Source organism: Pyxicephalus adspersus, chromosome 6 (genome assembly GCF_032062135.1).
Source record: "Pyxicephalus adspersus chromosome 6, UCB_Pads_2.0, whole genome shotgun sequence".
NCBI classification, from domain to species: Eukaryota; Metazoa; Chordata; class Amphibia; order Anura; family Pyxicephalidae; genus Pyxicephalus; species Pyxicephalus adspersus.
In genome coordinates this window covers 75077748-75100281 of record NC_092863.1, presented here as the reverse complement: position 1 = coordinate 75100281, position 22534 = coordinate 75077748, and the positions used below count along the sequence as shown (strand labels likewise).

The 22534-nt window shown below is 34.9% G+C and overlaps 1 protein-coding gene across 9 annotated transcripts in view; it reads left to right on the top strand.

Annotated features, from left to right (window-relative positions):
- The window catches only part of LOC140334086 (V-type proton ATPase subunit S1-like protein), a 30961-nt gene extending 8743 nt beyond the window's left edge, over positions 1 to 22218 (top strand). For 3 of the 9 annotated variants that reach the window (XM_072416193.1, XM_072416192.1, XM_072416198.1), the window contains 6 exons: positions 10908 to 10954; positions 11742 to 11803; positions 12646 to 12890; positions 16142 to 16192; positions 19751 to 19994; positions 21618 to 22218. In XM_072416193.1, the coding sequence (XP_072272294.1) occupies positions 10908 to 10954; positions 11742 to 11803; positions 12646 to 12890; positions 16142 to 16192; positions 19751 to 19994; positions 21618 to 21944 (976 nt within the window). In that variant the 3' untranslated portion in view covers positions 21945 to 22218. Of the gene's footprint in view, positions 1 to 3505; positions 4051 to 7703; positions 8010 to 8983; positions 9142 to 10907; positions 10955 to 11741; positions 11804 to 12645; positions 12891 to 16141; positions 16193 to 19750; positions 19995 to 21617 lie in introns of those variants that run through there. The other 6 variants (XM_072416201.1, XM_072416200.1, XM_072416194.1 and 3 more) reach the window with 5 other exon arrangements.
- The last annotated feature ends 316 nt before the right edge of the window (positions 22219 to 22534 follow it).

The following is a 22534-nucleotide window of genomic DNA, read 5'->3' as shown; positions in this document are numbered from 1 at the left end:
AAGATTTAGTCCAGGAGTAATGCTTTAAGAGCCTCTGAGTTGGTAAACTCCATCAACCAGAAAACCTGATTTTTCTGTACTGTTCTTCATGGTGATGTGGGAGTCAAGTACTATTTTGGTTATGTTTCTGGGATCTTGGGGCACTGAAAGGAAAATGGTGATGGTGATTCTGCTTCTAGTAAGAAAGGATACAGGTTCTACAAATATAACATTTTTAAACTAGTTTGCCTTTATCCAAAATTCACATTAGAACTTGCTACTCTTACAAAAACAGCACAAAAAGCACGTCAAATACAGCCTCAGAGCTGTCATCCACCCTGCTACATTGAGAAAATTGAAGATCTACTAACCTGCATTTTAAAGCACGTAAGCAATATGCCTATATTAAATTTTTATATATGTTTGGTAATTTTTATTTTTTAATTTATTCCTTATATATTAATATACTTAAATGGATCATTGTCTAATATAGATGAAGGAACAATTGCAACTTAATAAATCCTAAACATTGATCAGGTTTATATGACATTTATTTGGGTTTCCCATATTAACATTGTTACATTTTGTGGAAGTCATAAAACTAATGATACAGTAAAATTAAAATTAACAATTTTTATTGTACAAGTACATCAAAGCAATGTTGAATCAATATTCTGGAAATCTTTAGCAATAGATACCATAACCTTTGTACTTATTGTAGAACATCAAAAATGTTTCCCTGAGTTATTAGCAAAGTATATTTCCATGACAGTTGAAATTGTAATGTTCAAAGCAAAATTGAACTTTGGAAACCCCAATCTTAACTACCCGTTTTATCTCCTATACTCCTCTGAATTAGGAGGACTATTAAAGTGTGCTTTGATTCATCTCCGGAACAAACTACTGGATTCCTAAAGTGGGCACCTCAATCTTTACTTTTTCCTGTAGCTTGAGGATGGGCCAAACATGTGCACAGCCATCCCAGCCACAGCTCCCACCTCTGTTTAAAAGGAATGTTTATTCATGTGGTTGGTAAAAGGGGAACAACTACCAAATACAGAAAGGAGGGGGACAGGCGTAGGGAATCATTTTGTGCTTATCTACTAGCACAGACTCTGCTGATTGAGACTATCGAGAGAGCGTGAAAAGGTATACATGTGAAAAATCTTGCTCCTGGGAAGATCATATACATACAGAAAAAAAAAACACCATCTTTCAATTTCAAGGTTTTGCATATCATAAAAAAAATCATCTGGTCTTCAGCAGGTCTTACAATTGGGCAAATACGTTAGATGAACATCAACACTTGATATACTACACTTTATCATGTATTTCTGAAAGATGATACATAGGTAGTGGGAGGTAGTGCTAGGACCTGGCACCTTGCAGTCATTGAGTCAGCAAAGAACTCCTCTGTATACCAAAGTATTCTAAATTCAAATGTGAGGCCATCTGTTCCTTAACCATAGCTTGACCAAAACTGGTTCATGCAAACATGACAAAGAACCCAAACACACCAACAAAACTACACCGGATTTGCTGCTAAAGTATCAAAGTTGCAGTGGCCCAGTCAAAATCCAGACCTTAAAGTGATCGAAATTCTAGCATGGGTTATGCATAAACGACTACGCATGAAAAACTGCGATTAATGTTGTAAAGAAGATTGAGCCATCATTTCTCCACAATTATGCGAGATAAAGTCATACAGAAAACAAGTGCATGTAGTTATGGCTACTAAAAGTGGTTCTACAAGCTAATAAATCATGAGGTGTACTTTGCTTTTCGCACGTCTTGATAATTGGCCTACAAATAATGACATGGTGGAATCTGTTATGTGTGTTGTTTTACTCCCGAGGTTAACCTTAAATAATTTTGGAAGGAAGGATCAGATCATTTTTTTTATTATGTCCTGATATGTAAAGCCTTAGAATTGAAGAAGAATGTGCCTTATTGTTCCCATGACTATATTTTTTTAGTTGAGAAAAAACATCCCCTTACCAATAAAAAAGTATGTGTTATATCAGTGCAATAAGTTAAATAATAATACCTGCTATGGTCAGAAATTCTGGTTACACCTCCTGTGTTATCTTAGTACCCTGCTTAGTACTTCTTTTTGACTACAGAATAATTTGTTTCTATGTTGTAAAGGTGAGGAGATTGGGAGGCTTTCAACAGTTTTAAAAAAGACAACTGGTCAGGAGTGATTCCATGCCAATTCACAAACATTCTGAGTGTTGTCAGCCTACAATCGTACTGAGGAGCTCAGTTCATTTTTGGCATTTCTTTTCCATATTTGCAGGATCTGTAAAGGGATAACCCATGACAATTGGTTATGTATTGACATACACTTTATGCTTAGGAGTATATGATTGTATTTGGTAAATGCTCACTATCTAGTTGTAAGATATTTTCATATCTCATAGAATTCAGGATCAGCAACAGGTTCAGTCCCTCTTGTGTTGAGCAGTCACCTCATTAGGACTTTATTTAGGACTTTATTAGGACATCATTGCTTTGCAGATACGGGAGATAGTGTGTAACTGTAGGATAGTGTGAACCTATTACAAATAAGTTCCATAAAAAAAAATAACCTTAACCAGATCATAAACTTATATCATGCTTTAGGAGTACATTTGGTTCAATCTTGTATTTACTGTGTTATTGAGGAGTGTTTTAGAAACACTTCAATAAAAAAATTAAATCCTCTTGTTCTTAAAGGGTTTCTAGTTCAGAAATAAGATAAGCTACAAAACCAACCTGCTTAATGGATAACACAGCCTAATTAGTACGACTTGACACTTAATAGGACTAATAAGCCTTCCTAACCAGATTCGGTGTAGCGATTAGGGTGATTTGGATAAGACCCACACTTCAGCTATTCAGCTTTCAGCTATTATATATTGTGTTTCGGCTGCACCATCTGCTGGAAGACTCTGTGTTCTTATAATATACAATTATCATTTATTACATTTATTGCTATGTGTTGGATGTGAGATGGGGCATAAACTGTTTGCTGGGGAAGCAAATGTGCATGGGACTGCATTCTTGTTAATTAGTATTGATTGGGATCATGAGAGAAATAAAGAAGCTGCTGTTTCCTAATACAAGTTATCCAGCTATTATGCTAACCCTTTTGCTACAGTACATTTCAAGCCATGGAATGTTCAGAACAATGTAAAAATTACTGTATATGTTTTTCTGTCATGATTTTGTTTTCCTATTTTTTTTTTCCTATTTTTTTCCTTTTTGCAGTCCATTAATGAGCATGTGTCTAATAAATCTATTAGTTCAATTTTACATGTTACGTGTGGCTCATTATGTTTTAGATTTTCACTTCCTAATTATTTCCCTATACCTTGCCAATTTTTGGCAAACAGTGCTATTACTTACTACTTTTTCCAAAAATACTTGTGTATATTTCAGCTCGAACAGGGGACACCACTGAGCACTGTAAGCTAAATATGCCATGTCTTATTCTTTTTTGTCTTACATTCTTACAATCTTACATTCTCTGAAACTGATGAAGAATCAGTTACAGCCATTGAAACACGTGGACGTGGCAGGTTATCCAGCAGGCAATGTTTCAATAAATGTCAGATTCACTGCTTTATAAACAAACCCCAAAGAGTTGGCATGGAACAAATCATCAGTTCCAGACAATCCACAATTTCTGCTGACATTCAACTCATTTACGTTGCAAAATTCGACTAATCCTCAACCAACATAAATAGTTTGGTTGGCATTTCTACAAACTACATCTATAATCTGGATTTATGGAACTTTCACCAGTCTGCAAACTCTACCTACGGTAATAAATCCTCTGACAACAAAGTATCCTGTCTGCAATCATTTAGAACTTTCTAAAAACAAGATACAATTCAGCAAATGAGCCTATTTACCTGTTCATGTGGATGTAGACACGTTAATTGCTGAGATCCAGGCCACACCAGGGCTCTGATCTCAAATCTCTAGTGTATTGAAACAAGTTTGTGGAAGACAATTGGGAAGATTGATGCAGCGCTGTCTACAAGAACTAGCAAAAACTGGACAGTGATGAGTACGGTGACAAAGGTACTTAAGCTTTACATTTGTTTTGAAGATTAACTAACCAATATTCAAAGTATATTTGCAATTCTTTTTGTTTTAGTTTCATCTCTCCAATGGAACGTCTGACTGTAATAAAACCTTTAGGTTCTAATTTTTCCCTATTCTATCCAAGCTTAAGATATGGTCTGCTTTACCTATTTTTTATTACTAAATTTACAGTACAATATGTAAGAAAATGTAACAGACATTTGTTACATATCATAAAGTAATTATATTTTTTAAAATTACAGGTTTGTGTCAAGCAGTGCCTCCATGCATACATTTCACCTAATTACAGTACACCATTAATTCCCCAAGTGCTAATCCTTCTTCATTCTTGCACAGATCTATTATTTTAGATCGACAAATGGATTTTATGTTTTATTTTCTTTGACATTTTTTTAACATTGTACTGTCCACTTAAAAAATACAAAGCCCTTGCAGATGTGTCCACATTACCCATTTCCTGACAACCCTATCACACTAATGAAAGCTGCAGTCACCTGATCCTGATAGGACCCTCCATAATTGGACAGCCAATAAGAAATGTCCACATCACTCAGCCAGGGACATAAACACTCTTGGCATGATTTATTAAAGCTTCCCAAGGCTGGAGAAGATGCACTTAAACTTGGGTAACCCTGGATTGCATTTCATAAAAGTTATTTGCTATTTGTAGCAAAATTTCTAAATCCTGGATCATATACATCCCAGGTTTCCTGAATCAACCGGGTTCACTAATAAAAGTGTATCTTCTCTAGTCCAGGAGATCTTTAATAAACCAGGCCCTTTGTGTCAGCGATCACATAGAGGTAAATGGGAGGGAGCCAAAAATTAGCTTTTTAAAAGCTTTCTCTGTTTTGCTTTTACTACTAGGATTAGAATAGGGATCTAACGAGGCCAATTTTTATGGCTCTGTTTAAAGTTTGAAATGTACAGGGCTATTTAACAAAGAAATTATTCTGTAGGATTAATCATTGTGGTGCTGACTCCAGGCAGTTTAAAGGGGCATTTATATAGATACACAAAGTTGAAGGGTCCTATGTACTTCAAAAAGGTTAAAGAGGATCTATTTTTCATATCTTAAGGAAGCAGCTATTGCTAAACCTATTCTAAAAAATGCTAATCGCCTGGACGTGAAACTGATCTTTGGGTATCTGTATTTTAGTGACCCACCTTAAACAAGTTTGCAGATACTGTGTGACAATTAGCTGAACCCCTGAGCTGCATACTTATTCATGTTTGTGATTCAGAAAGGATCAAAGGCAAGGTTCAGAAAACTAACCAGATAAGCAGTATTAGAACCAGGTCTGCATTTGCAACTTACAAAATTTCTTAGTGCTAGGTCCACTTTTATATGTAAAAGGAAGGTCCAGTTTCCTGCTAGCCTGGCACTTGGAATCCCACAAGTGTTCACTCCTGCAATGGGCATCGGGCATATTCATGCACAATTTAGAGTGTTTAGCTATCCCAGGAGGCAGCATTAAAAGCTGGAACCAAGCTGAGTTGTATTTTTTGTAACATTTTTATTATAACAATATTTGTACCTTTATTTGTTTGGATAACGACTGACTAAAAGCAAAGCAGACCTTCCATTTTCAGGGATGGTCAGCTTTAATAAACAGTAGTAAAAAAGTTAATTAAGAGAAACCTCTTTAATAGTAAATTACAATAATAGGAATGTTTAAGGTGAAAGTAGCTCAAAGTTAATAAACAGGATTAGGATTGGTAATAAAGGGTAATGTGGCTCAAAAAACAGTAATAGGATTGTTAATAAAGTGCAATGTAGCTTGATAATTATAGTGAGAATTAAAGTTGTTAATAAAGGGTAATGTAGATCTTTACTTTTAAACAGAATTAGGATTGTTAAAAAGGCAAAGAACCTCAATATTACCAAACAGTGATAAGATTGTTAATAAAGTAAAGTGGCAAAATATTGTTAAAGAATATTGGTTTGTTAATAAAGGGGAAAGTAGCTCAATATTAATAAACACTCATACTTTTAATAGGCATGGTATTAAAAGAGGAAAGTAGCTTAATAACAGTAAGTAGTAGTTTGTTTGTTAATACATGGGAAAGTTGTTCAATATTAGTAAGCAGTAATAATATTGTTATTAAAGGGATGAGTTCCAGAATAGTAATAAACGGAAATGATTGTTAATAACGGTTAAAGCAGCATAATAGTAATGAACGGTAAGAAGAGCTGTAGGGTTTTTAATGTTGATAATTACTTTCCCATCAGTAAAATGGGCCCAAGTACAGAACCAAAACAAAAATGGTCCAACTGAAAGAATAGCCATCATCAGGAATAACTCTGAATGACTATGTTTAGGCACATTTCTAAAGAAGAAATTATTACCGCGTTTAAAAAATAGCTAACAACGTATAGAAGAATGTTTAAAAGAAATTCAGTTAGTGATTTACTACTCTTTTAAAAACATTCTGCAGTGAAATTCTTATGATAACATTTGAACATGGTGGAAGTCAGTTGCTTGTTTTCATGATTATCACCCCTGGTTGTCACAAACATATTTTATTTTGGCCAAAAAGGACTGCTTGAGAGGAAAATCGATAGTCTGCAGAAGTCTCTTGTTCCTTCTTTTATTTTACTTAAGTTGATATCAGGGCCCTCTGCCTTTATTCCGAAGCCCCTTCGTCTCTGGAACTTTGTTTGACGAATCCAAAAGAACTATTCTAAAGTTAACTCTCAATGCATATTTGGTACAGTCTACATACAGAAGACTGCTGGTGCAAACAGTACCAATGATGACCAGTGCTGAAACTAACAAAAAGAGCTTCATGAGTGGCATAATTAGAGGAAAGCCAGACGTGATTTGACAGGCTACATGATCAGGCTTTCCAAAAATCATGAAGTTTTTATGCTTTGTTTGCCAGAAAGAGCTGTTGTGTTTTTTTTTTCTCTACGGCACATTGCAGTGCTTTCTAAATAAATATGTATAAATTACATATAAATAATGTATTTTTATTACTGCTTCTATGTCTTAATAAATATACAGGCTCAATGTTTGGAGTCCAGACATATTTTTTCTCCAGTTATTTTGTTAATGATTTAAAGAAAGACAAAATAGTCAAAATATATTGACTATCACTGTTAGCAATGTCTTGGTATATTATACCTTGTAAGAAAGCATTTACCTATTGTAGGAGGCTCTATTAGAGAGATTCATTCACTTCCTTTATGGTGTTTTCAGGATTTTTAAAAAGGTTGTTGTGTTACCATTAGCTAAGGATGAGAGTGAAATGTCTCTAATGAAGCCCCATATAATAGTAAAGCCCTAGAAGGGTTCTAAACGTTATCTATTCTATCTGCAGTTGAAAAAAGTTTGGGGTATAGATATACTTTTTATTGTATAGATATGTGACTACAACAGGTTAATTTGGCTTTCATCTGAGATCAGTTTGAGATCTTAGATTCTTATGCAATTTGTTTGGAAATGAAAGCTGTTAAATATCTCTTAGGCCTGGTGACTGACCCCTGGGCCTTGACATTATGCACTGCGGTGTGGAATGATAGGGGGAACCATGGTTTTTATGTGTAGCAGCAGTATACATTGGTTCCATGGTAAAGGAGCCAGAAACATACAGAAGATTTTCTTCTAATTTTGTTAAAAATTAAACTTCATTTTGCATATTTTAGTTTATTCTACTTTAATGTGTTATGCTTCATGAGTAACTAAGTTGCTTTAACTGTATACATAAAATGATTTACACATATATTATTTATAACTGATTGATACATGTAAACATAAAATTATTTTTACGAAATCAAACTTACGAAACTAAGGGTCAGCTAATAAAGTTATTTTGTAGGTCTGCTTCTGTTGACACTAATTGAGATGAAGATATAATCCCTAAAAAGAGCCTGAAGAATAAAGGATAACAACATCTCAAGTTCAGCAGCAGTCAAAAAATCAAATATAAAAGTAAAAGAAACATCCAAATATATCTAAAATTCAGTGAAAAAATTACGTCCTGATGAAGTGAAGTCCTGCTTCTATTTAAGCCAAAGACTAAATGTTTTCAAATTCATTACTTCCTAATCTAAAGGCTGTCCACCCATTCTAAAAAACAAACTAAAGAATGATATTCAATTGCTTTGAGAAATATTTTAACTATAAATTTAAATAACAGCCGCTTTGTAATCTTCAAACCTGGAGCCTAACACCTCTATAAACACTAATTAGCAATAAACAAGACTAGCAATAGTAATCACATTATTATTTATACATGGCAGATACCTGGCTGTAAAGCATATACCATTTATCTTCCACAAGTTTGAATAGAGTTTAATTATGCAAGAAACATTTATGGCTAACCTGGATGAATTTAATTTCATATCTGTCACTGCAGTGCACCCCTAATCCCAATACTTCAGTGCAAATACTGATATTATGAAAGACACAGCAAAGGAACACACCCTCTACTCCTAAATCTCATGTGTCTGTGCACACTGTAGAATTTGGGTGAGGGGCTGAGATGTTCCTACACTCTGACTATTAGGGACCCTATATTACAAGGAAGCTCCAGGACGTTTTGCAGGAAATGTGAGACTATAGCATTGTGTGTCAGTTCAGGTAAATTATGACCATTCTTCCATCATATGTTTTGTCTGTAAAATAGATGGCTGCCTGTAAAACCTTAAAAGAAAATGTAATAATACTCAGCATAGGTACCCAAAGGTTCCTTCATATACCTCCCACTGCAGTTTGGTATTCTTTGCTGGGTCTTTCTGATTATGCAAATTTCCATTATATATTTGAATTTGATAGAAAAGGGCTGGCACTAATATATAATCAAGAGATCTGTTTGTATAGAACCTTCTTTAAAGTAAATAACTTGTTTAATATATATCACAAATTGTTGTTAATAAAAAATGCAATATTTACTTTATGATCAGGAAATATTTACGTGCAAAAGTGGAACTCCATGAAATTAAAATGAAGAATTATAATGTGGACCTTCACATAAACATTTAACTTTTGATGAAGAGCATTTGATATGAAGATTTGAGACTCTCTGACACCATGTGTGTGGCCTCCTCACCCACCAAATAATGTAATTGTTTTTATCTACAGAAACTGAAGCAGATTATATATAAAAAAGACTAATAAAGTGAATATGTGCTTGAATGATGCTACTGAATGTTTTCATCTCAATACCTCTTATGGTCAATGTATTGTTGCATGTTTAGGGCCAAACACCAGCTCAGGGTGAGAGTTACATGCTCTTCCATACCTGGAAGTACCAGTTATTACCTTTTTTGGTTGGGGTAGGGCATTTAAAAAAAAAAAAAAAAAAAAAAAACATGTTACTTTTTATTCATTTAAAGTGAATGCTATTGCAAACCTCCTCTAAAAAAGGCTGGCCACATAGTGTTATGACAGTTCAATGTCTTTAATAGATTTTAAGACTTTTTTTTTGTTTCAACATGGTCAGAATGCAGAGCGCTTGCACAGGAGTCCCCAGCAGCTGGCCCCGTATGTGGCACCACTACACGTAGACCTAAAGCAAAAAGCCATTAGGACCCAGGGTTTTTTTTTTTTTTTTTGAGAACAGAGAAGTTGCAGTGTCTTTTGTCAATTAGCACTACCTCCTAGTGAGTTTTGTTTACTTTGAGTTTAGGTCTGCCAAGCAGGGCTTTATTGGGGAAAGGGACAGTATGATAAAACATACTTACCTTCCAATCAAGATCGTAAAAGATCAAAACTGAACACAAAATAGATAAAAATGGCAGCGCTGGCAACAGAACAGGGACAGATGAGTGTAAAAAGGCTTTAGTTCTGCTTTAAGGCTTGTGTAAGAAGACAAACACAACACCACCTAGTGGATACATTAGGGATGACACTTGGTATTAAACCAGTGTGGCTGTATGTTTGCCCTAGTACTGGGGGTTTGATTCATGTTAAATACACAATGATCATCGAGTTTCTATGCTCTTTGCATGTTTTCATGTGTTTCTTTTCAGGACCAATATATATATATATATATATAATATATATATATATATATATATATATATATATATATATATATATATATATATATATATATATATATATATATATATTGGTAGGTTTACCAGCTTCCTTGTCAAATGGCTGTGTAGCATAGGTGTAATATAATTTATGGATTTTGGGAAACAGGATCCACTAACAGATTCAGTAGCAATCAACTAATTACGTTGTACAAAATAGACATGAAAAGCACTTTTTTCATACTTTTTAGGTTAATTTTGTAAGCACAGATGCTTTAATTCAGCATTGTCTCTAAAATTAATAAAAGAAAAGCAGGAGATTACACATATGATGAAAACATCCCGAGGCTTTTATTCAGGCTTCACTGTGACAAATGCCTGGATATGTTTCCCGCTACAGGACATAATCACATGTTAGGATTGCTGTCTAATAGTACAAGTGGAATAGTCTGCAGATCTGAAGCTGATTGTAAGGCAGAATATAGAGTGACACAAAGTTTAGACTATAATATGTGAAAGCTGGGACGGATTTCAATAAAGTACAAATACATGTTCATTTTACAGTTAGGTATTTGTATTATTATTATTATTATTATTATTATTAATAAACAGGATTTATATAGCGCCAACATATTACACAGCGCAGTACATTAAATAGGGATTGCAAATGACAGACTAATAAAGACAATGATACAGGAGGAGAGGACAGATCTGTACAGCGCTGTGTATATAGATATTTTGTGACAAAGCTTTGTATACCCTGTTTATTCCTGAGAGTCACTAATTATGTAAGTAACACAAAAATGTACATATTTGTAATTTTATCCTTTTATGTATTTCATGGCAGGTATCATTTACAATCAGCTTCAAGTGAAGAATATGTGTGGAGTTTTGGTAAGTTTGGTTGTGTAAAAATATCCACAAAATTCAGCCTAGACCAGAGCATTAGGTTGCTTTATATTAAGCTAATTATCATAAAGTGTATCTAAGTAATGTTGGGAAACAAATCTTCACCATGTGAATTATATACATGTAATGCAAAGATTTTAGAAGTAGCAGAAGTAAACCCTGCCTGCTAAACCATGCTCTTTCCACATCTAATTTATTATATAGCAAATGTTTTAATCGATTCCATGTTTGCTGGATCAACCAGGGTCTCCCATGATAATATATGTTCATGTTCATACAAATTTCACTAAAATAAAACACAACAGTTTGTTGCTACTTCCTTGCTGTCGGGTGTTGTTTGGTGACCAAGCAATGTTACTTAAATGCATCAAGTAATGATGTAGTCACAGGTCATCTGATGGTGTTATAAATGGTTATAAATGGACAGAAATACAGGCTCCCATACACTATGGCGCTGATTTAATAAAGTTCTCCAAAGCTGGAGAAAATACACTTTCATCAGTGAAGCTGGGTAATCCAGCAAAACTATGAATGAATTTCTTAAAAGTCAAGCTATTTGTTAGCAAATGTTTTCAATTCTGGACCAGATCCATTCCAGGTTTGTTGGATCAACCAGCTTAACTGATGAACGTGTATTCTCTCCAGCCTTGGAGAACTTTAATAAATCAGGGCCCATATGTATTTTATCTGTATTTAGCTGTTTGCTTGGACATTACCTTATTAGTAGTTAGATGAATATTTATTTAAAGTGTCATTTATTTTGTCATTTCAGGATACCCCAATAATCATAATATGGGACAAGATTTGAATTTACAGCAAGCAGGGCTGAAAAAGGTAGGCATGTCTATACTACATTCTCATATCTTCAGACAATAAACTAATGAATATGCAGTAGGGGGCATACCATCTGATGACGCCTTTCTCAACCTTATTACCCCTTTGGAACCCTTGAAAAAACTCCTAAATTGGTGACCAATCAAAAGAATGCTAGAATACCACTTGGAGGCCAGTGGAGTATTAGAATATCACTAAAAAAAACTATTCAAAACTAATTGGAGTCATGTAGCTGGGTCTGGTGGTATGCTCATTGATTCAGTTTGACAGACACCCAATGCACCTTTAAAAACCACCTTAACTGCAAGGTTCTGCAATGCGACTCAGCACGTGAAAAGATACACTGCCGTAATTAATGTATAGTAGTGTTTCTTGGCCTTTAACATATGGGAACTCTTGATAAAAACTTTCAGGTCTTCAGGGAACCCTTGCTATAATTACTATATCCACAGCTCACAGTACATTAGTGTGGTGGTCAGTTGGAAGTGGGAAAAATGTCACCAAAAAATATTGTTGTCAGTAAAACTGACTTGAGAGTTGGAAAGTGCTCCTTGCTCAATAAACCTCGCAACATATTTAATGTACAGCGCTGCGTAATATGTTGGCGCTATATAAATCCTGTTTATTAATAATAATAATAATAATAATAATAACCTCTGTAGGAAGCCTGGTTGAGAAATACTGCAGTATAGTGTAAATAATCCCAAGTAGAGATCTTAAACACAAATTTTGTTGAATACTATGAATGTTTTATGCAGTCATGTTGTCTGGTATCTCTAATACATATTTTTAAAATAATATGGTATAATATTTTATGAAATGTATTTAATTTTCTTTTGCAGGAATTATATTACAACATAGTAAAAAAGGAAACAATTACCAAAGAAGAAGTAATCCATGAAAATAACTTGCTTCAGAGGAACACTGTTAATGTCACCATAGGTGGCAGCACTTGTATTCTCTTTGCATTTAAAAGAATTATAATCAAATTCAAGAATCAGACTCAGCTGGATTTAACAAATTCAAACTTCAGTCTGTATGATACGGTGGACATAGAAGACTCAAGCTGTAATGAAGAATATACCACGTAAGCAAGTATGAATTATTGTTACTGTGAATTGAAGACACATGCCAATTTTTTTTATTCACTAACATTGGTATATATACATATATAGTACATTCTTGTGACATGGGCCTAAAAATCCCATGTCCAGGTACAGTATATTCATGTGCCTGAGACTTTATTTAAGCTTCAGCTACGTGAATATTTAAGCTTTAGACAACAGAACTTCTGTAATAAAGCATATGTGGATGCATGCTCCCCTGCATGTGGGCTGTAGCTTTTGACTTTTCCTTGAATGATCACTGCTGCTACTTGCAGTATTTATTTACTGAAATTTAAAAAAGGGCTGCTGGACTTAGAAAGTTAATTTAAAAAAAAAAAAAAAAAAAAAATAACATGTATTAGTATTTAAACCCTTCTTAGTTTTTAGTTAACCCTAATTAATCCTGCACAATTATTTCTAACCCTTTTGCATTTAGCTTTATTTTTTGCTGTAATTTTTTTTACCATTATCTCCCCTTTTTTGTTTGTTTGCTTGTTAGTAACTTTTCTTTTATAAAAAAAGAAAGTGTAAAAAAATATTGAAAAACAGACCTCATATTTTTTCATCTGTTTACAAATAACTGCTTTGTTCCAGGAATGTAATTTATAACTTTATTTAGTGACAGAACAGCTGAACTCTCCACAGTTTGCAGCTTTAAAACTAGTGTTGGATGTAAGCTTGATTGCGGTTCTCATCTAATCCCCACAAACATGCACAAAGGAATATGACAGGCTGCACACTGTAATAACCTAATCGTTAAAAAAAAAACAAAAACAGACTATTGACTATATTTTTTATAGACATGTAAACATTGTTGCAAAACAGTACTAACAAAAATAAAAGCCTAGTTTGCCCTCCACCACACCCAGAAAATGTATTATATTGTTACTTTGTTATTATTTGTTTTTTTTAGCAAAAATAATACGGTAGAGCAATGAAATATTGCTCTTGTCTATAAGTGGTATAAAAGTACATAAGGACATTAAATAGTTAACTTAGTATAATGAAGGTCAAAAGTGCAACTAAAATTGAAAAAAATGCACCAAAACACAGGATAAAAAACATAAAGCATCAAAGACAGTACTACCAATCTAAAAAGCAGTGGGTGGTATTAGCTATGGCCAGAAGCTGATTGACAAGCTTCAGGCTTGTGAATCAGCAGGGAGGACAGCGGAACTTTGTGGGGAAAAGACTGATAATGCAAATTACCTTATAATTACATTGGGTATAGAAAAAATGTCTCCTTTAAAATATTCTCATTTTGTTGCTTTGCAGCCTAAAATAAAGACACACAAAGTAATTTATTCTGCTGTAGTTACTTGGTGCAACTTATCACATCAAAATAAAAAGTATAATAACTACAGTTAAAAAAAAAAAAATAAAACAGAATCCTTGGAATAGATAAAGGAATAGATAATGTCATTATTTTGTGAAAGCATTACTTTTGTGAAAGTACAGCTTTGAATCTGTTGAGATATTTCATATCTAGACTGCAAAATTTGCTCATTTTTCTTTACAAAACTGTTCAAGCAAAATAAGGTCCCTTTTAACTGGTGATTGAAAACCTCCCACAGCTACAGTACTATGTGCTATATCCCTGTAATAACTCCTATGTCAACTGCAGTTCAACCACATACAACCTCTGTGTCATGTGGTGGAGGGTGGTTTTAACAAAGTTGATGGATAAAGACAAATTTTGGTTCATCTCAGTTGAATGGAAGCATTTGGGAGAACAGTTAAGCCCACATCAGCCCCATGCAGTCAACCACAAGTCTGAAATTAGCCTAAAATTGGATGGTTATTACCATTGGTGGTCCACAAAGTCACTCCACAATTTTTCAAGGATTTGGATTCAAGCCTTGGTTATGGCTAGGCCAAGTAAGGACTTTCACTTATCTTTGTAAGCCAATGTGTGTTTTTTTTTGTTGTGTACTTTCAGTGATTGTCTTGCTGTAAGTTGAAACTTCGTCCCACTGATAACTTTTTAGAAGAATCTGTTGGTATTTTGCCCCATCTATTTTTGTTCTATCCAAACAGTATCTGCCACCTCTATGCTTTGCTGTAGGTACAGTGTTCTGTGGATGGTGAGCTGAATTGGCTTTCCACCAGATGTACCATTTGGTATTAGGGCCAATTACTTTGATTTTGTACTTATTTGACCCCTTTTTCCACTTGCCTTTAGAGTGTTCAAGGTACGTTTTGGCAAGACACAATATATGGCCATTCTTGAGGAGTAGCTTTTTTCTTGCAACCCAGCCATACAAACCACACATGTTGTCACCTGAACACAATGATTTGCCATAAATTTCGATAACTGCTTCAAATTTGTCATATGCCTTTTGGTGGCCTATGACTAGTTTCTACTTTACTCTTTTATCCAGTTAGTCACTGTCCACTTAAAATATAGGCTTTACTGTGCACCTAGGTATTGGTAAAGCCTTGAAATTTTTTGTTATCAATTTTCTGACTTCTGCTTGCCCACAACTTTATTTCTGAGTTCTTTTGAGCTTACCATCCTTAGCTAACTGTTTGCCTAAGTCGCACTACCAAGCACTGCAATGCTCCAGGAATAGCTGTTCTAATGCTGAACCATCAAAATAATTACAAATGATCACAGATGAGAGCCAATTATGTAGCCTGGTGGGCAAAGAGAGAGTAGCTACACCTGACTGAGTTTACATTTATTTAGGAGAGGGGATATCTTTCAGTTGCATTGTGTGTGTCCTTATTCCAGGCTGCAAAGCAACAAAATGTGAACATTTTGAAGAATCTGTTGATTTCTACACCCACTCTAAGAGCTTTAATACAAGAGGTTTTAGTTGTACTTTGCAGATAATATTAAACTATATTACAGTTATTTTAAAACCCTGCAGCATGCGTCCAACCGTACTGTGCTGCATTATGTAAGAGGGTAAGATCTTTACCTGTGTAATGCACAGCTGTAACTGTTGCCTCTGACTGCAAGTACCATTGATTTTTATTTCTTATCAGCAACAAATATGTTTCATTTTAAAATACCATTGCTTTAACAAAGTCATTATGAAGGAGATGCCATTGTAATGATGCACCATTGACTTGCAAGAGCAGCAGCTGTTCTCTTATTAGTATAACTCTTCACCAATACACATACCACTGTTACAAGCTTGTCTTTTAGGATTATGTGACAGTTGAAAAATGGTAATGATTGGAATAACAAGGTTATGCATTATTCATGTTTTTTTTCTGTCTGTAGACTTTCATTGACATTTCGTAACACTGAACATTTGAAGCAGCTTACTTTAAGGTACGTTTTACAAAATAGAAGACATGACAGGCAAAACATTTACACTGTAATTATAATGATATTTAATATTATCGTAGCTTTAATGACAATAAACAATGGCAAATATTTAGTCGTTGTGCTGGGAAAAAAATGAAAAAAGCTAATAAAAACTGTAATTTAGAAAATACTTCTTAAAGTGGACCTCACCAAAGGAATGGATGGGAGGGATTGAATCCCCCATCGCTCAACTCACTCTGAGTAATAATTTCCTGGGTGTAAAGTTGATCTTTTTCATTTAGTAGTTTAGAAGGTATTAAAGGCAGAGGATCTGAACATCAACCAGGCAAGCTGCATATTTCAGATCCAAGTCAGAAATGGCAGCTTATATGATTTGATATGATTGTAACTTGTGTGATATTCAAAGTGAAAACTATAGTGGTGTGATAAATTTATTTGCCCCTCTCGCAACTTTTCATTACTTCTGGGGACTAAAGAAAACTACTCAATGATGTAGAATCAAAGTCACTAAATAATTAGTTGTATAGGTAAAGCCCCAATGATGGGCAAATGGGAATTGCTATGGGAGGAGCTGGATAAGGTATCATGTACTACCATGAAAAGAACCAAATAATTATATTATTCTTTTATTTATATAATATATTTTAAACTATTTTGCTGAACATACAGGACTGTTTACACCCGTTGCGTTTTGGACATATCGCTTTGTGATACAGTAATAGAGTTTGGTATTTTCCTTGCTTATGTTGGCCTGATATGCTCATCTGCCAAAGTGCACTCTACATCTGTTAGCATGTCTCTTGTTAGTATATGAACACTTCATTACACCCGAGATTGATATAGTCCTTTCGAACAGAACTGCAAAGTGCATGACACCATTTTTTATCTTACAGTTAAAACTGTAAAGGAAACACAGCTAGGGCTGTGGAATCAGAAGCAATTATTGTAATTTCTGGACTCTCTGGAGTCTGCAAAAATAAAACAATGCATTCCCTGGGCAAGGAAGCAGCTTTTCACTCACATCCCTTTGACTGATATTGATATGCACAGAAAAAGCACCCCATCTGAATTGTCTGTATTGGCATGGCCTACCTCATCAGATACTGAGGCAGACTCTCTTTCCCTGTTTATTTCCAGAATCAGGATTAGCCAACATCAGGTTTTATTCATGATTATTATTATTAATATTAATATTATTAATAAACAGGATTTCCATAGCGCCAACATATTACGCAGCACTGTACAGTAACCTAGATTACTGCTGATTCACTACAAGAATGCTAAAGCAGCAGGATTGCAATTGAAAAGTATGAACCCCATGTTACATGGATAGTTACATAAATAAGTATAAATTCTGCTTTAGCCCACTGATAAGTCAGAAATGTAACGGAAGCCTGAGGTTTTCGTTTTTTCACTTGACATATATAACTAGCTTCATAATTTTTTATGTTTCAGAAGACTTTTAGGCAATAATTCATCATATTTCTATGACATTTTTCTTCAAGTGATTTCAGTTGTAGCACAGCAAGCTTTAATGAGCAGCTAACTGCCAATTTTGTTTTGCATGGTTTTGAGGCTATGATATTATTATTGGATCTGAGAACACTGCTTCTGCCAATCTTATAACAACTCAATATTTAATTAATCTAATATATTATAAATTTCTTGAGATTTTAATGCTGGAAAAAGCTTGCTGTGACATTTTGCTGCCAAATAATTGTAACTGCTCTAATTTCATTGTAAATTGTGACCTACTAGTTAAGGCTGTCTTTTACTTTTACATTTTTTTATATTCGATGTTATATCATGCAGATCTCCTTGTTTTCCTAGATGTAAATCTCTAGGTTTAAAATATATGTGAAGCCAAAAAATGTTGGTTAGCACATAGAACTGTTAAAATCCCTTCGTTTTTTTTAACAGAAAGTGAAAGAAATTTTTCCTACGTATGGTAAAAGGCCCTCTTTGGCAGTTTTCACTGGAATTTGAGTCCCATTGGTAGATTTTTACTCCCCAGAAGCATAATGAACACTGCCAACACCTACAGGGGGACCCAGGAATGGGCAGGAGAGGATTGGGTGCCAAGCATTCTTGTATTGCTCCATGACTCTGTCAGCACCATTACCAGCAAACTGATGTCCTCACATTGTATTATACCTGCTTCCTTTCTCTGTAAAGGTTGAACATTGAAGGTGGCAGGGAGAAGATGCATTGACTATAGTCTGCAGCCACCAATGGCAGAGACATTGAGAAGCACAGGAATGGTTAGCATTTGAGAGACACTGGAGGCCTTTGCAGCCACCTACACAGGCCATAGCAAGGGGTGTAAGGGTAGTTGTCCTGGTGACAACTCAAAACTCTGGATTAGCTGTCCCATTCAGTCTTCATCACAGTAACCACCAGAACAATTAGAAAGATTGCATCTCAAGAGCCAACAATAATACTTATCAGAGGTACTAATATTTCTCTATTAAAGCAAAGTAAATATTACAGGTCACTGCAAATTACAGCATCAGAACTGAAGGTGGGGGGAGAGAATGACTTTGGAAAAGTCCTATGACCATTATCCCAGGGTTTGTATAGCCCAGCAAAAAGCTCTGCCCATTAAGCAAATAGCATAGCACTCCTAGTGCTCATGAAATCATCAATATTTACCATAACATTAAAAAATAAAAACATAAAAATAATTAAAATAACAATAATAAACCATGCTTGTAGCATGTTGGCTATAAACTTTTGCCTTGTGGGTAACCAGGAATGGCATCGAGGTTAGACCTGACGTTAGTCAGATTTTAAACAATCATTTAGTATTTCATTGGTCTTGCAATTAGAAGTACTACCAGTCATAATGGCAAGAAGTAAAAGCCCTTAAAAACAAGCCATAACCTCTGTATCTGTAGGCATTGTGGAGAAATGTAGTTTTCAATATTAAGAACACAGTTAAAACTTGTTCACACCAGCAGAGCAGCATTGCCAAATGCAGTCCTAACACAAGCACAAGCTAGTTTACCTGACACCCTTTACATTCATTACACAGCAACACAATGCATTGGTGTGCACTGGTAGAAGCAGGCCATGAGTTTGTTTGCATCAAGTTCCAACTTTAATGCAACATGTTGCTAGAAATCTGTTAAACCTGACTTTAGATCAGGCATGGGCAAACTACTACCCGTGGACTATATACGGCCCGTTTGGCTTTTTAATCCAGCCCTCTTTTACACGTCTTTTTATCAGTTCATACAAACACTCACCCTTCAGCTGAAACTGGCCCCTCTGTAGAATTTTAAAACCCATTGTGGCCCCTGAGTCAAAAAGTTTGCCCACCCCTACTTTAGATTGTTTATTTTGAGGATCTTAGCAATTCAAAAACGTCACAATAAAAGCACCTAGCAAGGCCAGGGTAAGCTTGTATAACGCCTTTTATTTCTTGTTAAGAATATATTATACTAAAATGTCTATGTTCTGGTCAAAGGTACACACTAAAGACCGACTTGTCTAATTTATTATGGTACATTTGTTTTTTGTTGTGTTTGATTAAATGTTTTTTCTCACTTATCTTTCAAGATTTGTAATGGTGAAAAGTTACTACAAACTGTCAGTACAAAATTGGTATAAGTTGCAAAGCATTCAGATCCTTATCAATCATACTGTCCAAGCCACATTCAACAGCACCAAAATATTTGCTCCAATCAGCTATTCTTACCATTGTCGCCATGTGAGCAGCCTGCAGAAATATGACGCTCTGTTAGTTCCCACCTCTGAAGATAACAGCTTGGCACTTTGGGATGTCACCTTCCTGGATTTTCAGGTAACAGTTCTTTAGGGCAGGGTCCTCTCCTCCTTCTGTGTCATTGTCTGTATCTGTTTGTCATTTGCAACCCATATTTATTCTACAGCTCTGTGTAATATGTTGGCGCTATATATAAATACTGTTTAATAAAAATAATAACACAAGATGGTTGGGTTATGTTTATAGACGTATACATTTTTTCGGTAATAGTAAAAAGAAAGTGTAGGTTTGGGTAATATGTACTTTCTTTTGTAAAAGCTAAATGACCTGGGAGTTTCAGATTAATTATATCATGAATGACGGACATTTCTGCTACAGCCTCCACGTCTTTTATTACCTTGATTGCTGCTGTACCATTTCTTCAGGAAATGACAATCATTGATGCTTGTCAGTCTAAGCCTCCTTTCCCTTGTACAATGAAACACATGTGTACATCACTTATAGTTTAATTGGTTATGTGTAGCTGGATTACAGTAACAGAGAAATGAGTCAACAGGGCAGTTCTTTGCAATAAGACATGTTGAAGGCATTATTTAGTAACATGCATATGACCTGCACCAAAAGAAAGAAAAGAGAAACTCAATGTGCCATCAAAGATAAACTTGGCTATGCATAAAGAGTTGGTCATAGGATAAACTTCTACTGGCTGGTGTCAGCTGTGGTCAAGGAAAAGGTGCTGGAACTAAACATATCAATCACCCTGATGGGAACTGCTATCATAAAACAGTGATCACATGATAAAGCAGTGCTTGAAAAGTGAAAAGAAAATGTAAAATAACAACATATATATAAAATGTAAGTAAAGAAGTTTGTATTTCTGTCTATTCATTTCTAAGATACATTTGTGCCAGAACTGACTTCTTTTTTTAAATTCTTTTTTGAAAACAGAGCTTCTTTCTTAAAGAAAAAGCAGTGGGCTAATATGCTCTCTCCATCTGTCAAAATGTTTCTTGTTAGCACATACTCACACAGCACACCTGACTTGACTTCTTGTGTTGATTACAACAGATTGTAATCAGGTAATATTCAGATTTGGGTGCTTACAATAGTTCATTTTGAAAACAATTTAATATTTTTACAACAAATACTTTACCATTCATGCACTTTAACATGCAATGTTATACACTAGCTTAGTATTCCAGAAGAGAAGCAGGTAAGTATCTGCAATAAATGTTGCTAAAAACCTTTCAATATATAAAGTTTACCTGGAAGGGTAGGGTGTGGAACTGCACATTTCTTAACAAAACTGGATATCACAAAATATAAATTTTACCACTTTGGTGAGTGATGCAACTAACTTGCAATGAATGAGCAACTAAATTGAAAATGATCATTTATCAGATATAGGTCTGTTCCCAAACATTTCACTAAATAAACTGATTGGCTGCCCAACTCATGCATCATCAGAATCAGAAGGCTCCCATGATATCCTGTGAGATTTTTGTTTTCCTATCTTAGGTTTGCTCAGGTGTGACCTGCAGAAAAGAAGCAGCCAAATACAAGAATAAGCACTTATATTTTGCTCATATACATTGCAGCTATTAGACACATTAAAGAAAAATCTACCCTATGATAGTACTTTCTTTCTGTTGACGGGTACATGTATAAAAATATTATAATATTGCGTGTGTTTTATTGCAGATACAAGGATTTCACATTGAAGAAGGAGAGTTTTCTTATGCCAAAGATTGTATGACTTACTTTTCTCCAGCTATTCTTATGGGCTTAGTCATGTCACTTATTCTTCTATTAGTCCTTGCCTATGCTCTACACATGCTCATTTATCTAAAATCTATGGACAGACATTACCAGAGGAAATGTTCTGCCACCTATTTCCCTAAAACAAAAGACAGTTATCTGGAAGACGAGAGGGAGCCCCTCAGAGGCTGCGGACAAGAGTTCTATGAACTAAGGCAGCCAGAGTACTGTAGACTAAGCAATCAGCACTGTGCATCTGTTTCTCATTAGCTTTATAATTGACCATTGTTTCCCTTTGTGTATTTATGTTATTTTGATTTCACATTAAACACAGTTTCCAAGAAATGACTCCCCCCCCTCCGATAAAGACATTATAAAATAAACTCTTGTGCAACACCGTCACTCCAGAGACCCGCGACCCTAGAACAGTCTTGTGAAACTGCAGAGGGTTCTGTCACCAAAACATGTTGAATAATTGTTGGCCAATGTATGTAGTGGATGTGTTAGGCTGTGAGTCATTAACAGTAAAGGTAATCAAGTCTGACACAGACCTCATGTTTTTTGTTTCAGTTAATCTCAGCATTCAAACTGTTTCACTAATAAAGCTAGCCATGGACATTACAGTACGATCAGACATGCAGTTACAATTCCGCAGCATCTGTGTCTGTATCCCTAAACAAGACTATTTCCCATAAAAAAAAACTTTTGCCTTTCTTAGAATTATTGTTGTAGGATTGACATTAAAGCCAAACCCAGCTTAATATTTAGTTTGTATACAGCAGGGAAAGAGCAGGGCCTCTGCCAAGTTTTATTGCCATCTGTGAACCTGTTGTCCTGTCTTGCTACAAGGAGAACTTGTA